Below are 2,424 nucleotides of genomic sequence, written 5' to 3'. Positions count from 1 at the left end.
TATCGGCTGATTATCGGCTGATTATCTCAGATACGATACATCTGGAGGTGTGTCACACTCACAGCAGGGGGCGCTACATCATCACGCAGTGTGACGCTCGCTCATGCTCAGTCCTGATGAAGCTTTTCATCACGTGTTGGATCGACTCTACAGACGTCAGATTAAGATTAAAGAACCAAACGTGTGACGGTCAGTCGACCAATCAGATCAGACTTCGAGTCAGGAGAATAATTCAAAGTGTTGTTTCCTCGTCCCGCGTCGTGGTCGTAGAGGTTCTGTCAGATTGACGTGGTGCGGTCCGTCTGGATCTCTGACTGTGTTTGGTGTGTGCGTCTCTTTCAGACACGCGGGAGGACGCTATCTGTCCATGTCTTCATCTCGCAGCCGGATATTCGACGACGTCTGACAGGAAGAAGAAAAGAAGTGAAACACATTCATGTTTGAAGGAAGTGAATGTATCACATGAACTCTGTTTCCCATGATGCACCAGTCGCCTGTCAGTCAAGTTCTGTCCCCTAAATGACCTCGTTCTGTTTCAGCTCTGCTGTCCGGCTTCAGGCCAGTGAAGCCCTTCTCCTGCAGGGGGCGCTCTACCCGTCTGAGCATGCTCTAAACGACACGCCGCTGCATGACCACGTGAAGGAAGCTCCTTTATATTTCTCTCTGTTTGAAACACGATCACTCACAGCCGGATGCACCTTCGCCTCCTCGAGTGTGAAGCCAGAAACGGTTAATAAGTTCACTTCCTGTTCCTAAGGCGTCAAAATAAGAGAGTTTAAAACTGTGATGTGATCTGGTAAAAATCAAACACTGATACCTGTTACCACGGCAACACCAAAAGAAATCTAGAGCGCCGTTTCCAGCCGCCATATTTACGCCTCTGTGACGCCTCTCCTTTAATGTCGTGGAGGCGTTCTGACCCCCCCCTCTGCCCCGTCCACATAACGTGTAATCATACCCGGCGCGGTCCAGAAATGAGAAGAAGTGAAAAACAAATTTTAATAAATTCTGAAAAGGGGCGGAGACTCGAGATGGACTCAAGGGGCGGGGCTTAAATGATCTCTTCTTCTTCTTCTTGTGAAAATCCTGGTCTTCAGCTCGCAGACCCTCGTACCTGATCACCCTACGAACAGGTAACTGGCCCTTTAAATGTGTTAGCATGTAGCATTAGCTCTGGGGCCGGTGACAAGCTGCTGCTGGCAGGTTCAGTGACCAAGCTGACATCACGCCGCCCTCGGCCCATCACGCCGCCCTCGGTCCGTATCACGCCGCCCTCGGCCCATCACGCCGCCCTCGGTCCGTATCACGCCGCCCTCGGCCCATCACGCCGCCCTCGGTCTGTATCACGTACATGATGTCTGATCTCTTTTTTATGACTCCTTCCTGTGACTTTGTATTTATTGTGTTTCCTGGTGACGGAGCGTCGCCTCCTGCTGATTCTCATGGTTATATTTATTCTGGCCGCCGCCGGTGGAGCGTAGATGTCACGAGTTCTTTGACTTATTTAGAGAAACTATGATGTATGTTTGAATCTGCTGCCAGTGTTGTGTCAATAAAACAGATCAATGTTCTGAAAAGGCTTCAGAGTGGGTTTCCAGAGCAACACTTTGACCCAACCATCGTTCTTCCCTGAGAGGCTTCAAGGATCCACTTCAAGGATCCACTTCAAGGATCCACTTTAAGGATCCACTTCAACCTGTGCAGTTAGCATTAGACTTAAAACTTATATAGCATAATGTACATAACCTGTGCAGTTAGCATTGGTATTAGACTTAAACTTATATAGCATAATGTACATAACCTGTGCAGTTAGCATTAGCATTAGACTTAAACTTATATAGCATAATGTACATAACCTGTGCAGTTAGCATTAGCATTAGACTTAAAACTTATATAGCATAATTTACATAACCTGTGCAGTTAGCATTAGCATTAGACTTAAAACTTATATAGCATAATGTACATAACCTGTGCAGTTAGCATTAGCATTAGACTTAAAACTTATATAGCATAATGTACATAACCTGTGAAGGAGAGAAAAACATGTGCTGGTTAAAAGAGACCTGTAAACAGTTAAAGAGCCTTAGAAACAAAGTGCTGACCTTCTAGAAACTAGTTACATGTGCATGTACAGAGGTGTTTGAGGTAGTGCCAGAGGTGTGAGTACAGTCATTAAACAGTCAATGCAGCGATGCAGACTGGGCCATTAAAGTGCTCAGCAACATAAAGGAGCAGTGATTAGCATTAAGTGTCCAAAACAATAAGGTGAAACCAGGAGTGATCAGGGTGATTATCATTAAAGTACCCAACTATTGAGGAGCAGATTAGCATTAAGTGTTGAAGACAATAGAGTGAAACTTGACCTAGTTAGGGTGATCATGTCAACCATTACAGATGTAGCATAACACAACAGTAGGATGAAAC

The 2,424-nt window shown here is 45.8% G+C and overlaps 1 protein-coding gene across 2 annotated transcripts in view; it reads left to right on the top strand.

Annotated features, from left to right (window-relative positions):
• lmbrd2b (LMBR1 domain containing 2b) overlaps positions 1-1,541 on the top strand; it is a 16,096-nt gene extending 14,555 nt beyond the window's left edge. Inside the window, exons 18-19 of one of the 2 annotated variants that reach the window (XR_013780916.1) lie at positions 343-948; positions 983-1,541. Coding sequence is in view for 1 of the 2 variants with exons in the window: in XM_079364942.1 (XP_079221068.1) it covers positions 343-406 (64 nt within the window). In the remaining variant the exon portion in view is untranslated. Of the gene's footprint in view, positions 1-342; positions 949-982 lie in introns of those variants that run through there. The other variant, XM_079364942.1, reaches the window with a different exon arrangement.
• The last annotated feature ends 883 nt before the right edge of the window (positions 1,542-2,424 follow it).

This window comes from Symphodus melops, assembly GCF_947650265.1.
Source record: "Symphodus melops genome assembly, chromosome: 16".
Lineage (NCBI taxonomy): Eukaryota > Metazoa > Chordata > Actinopteri > Labriformes > Labridae > Symphodus > Symphodus melops.
This window is presented reverse-complemented; position numbering and strand designations above follow the sequence as displayed.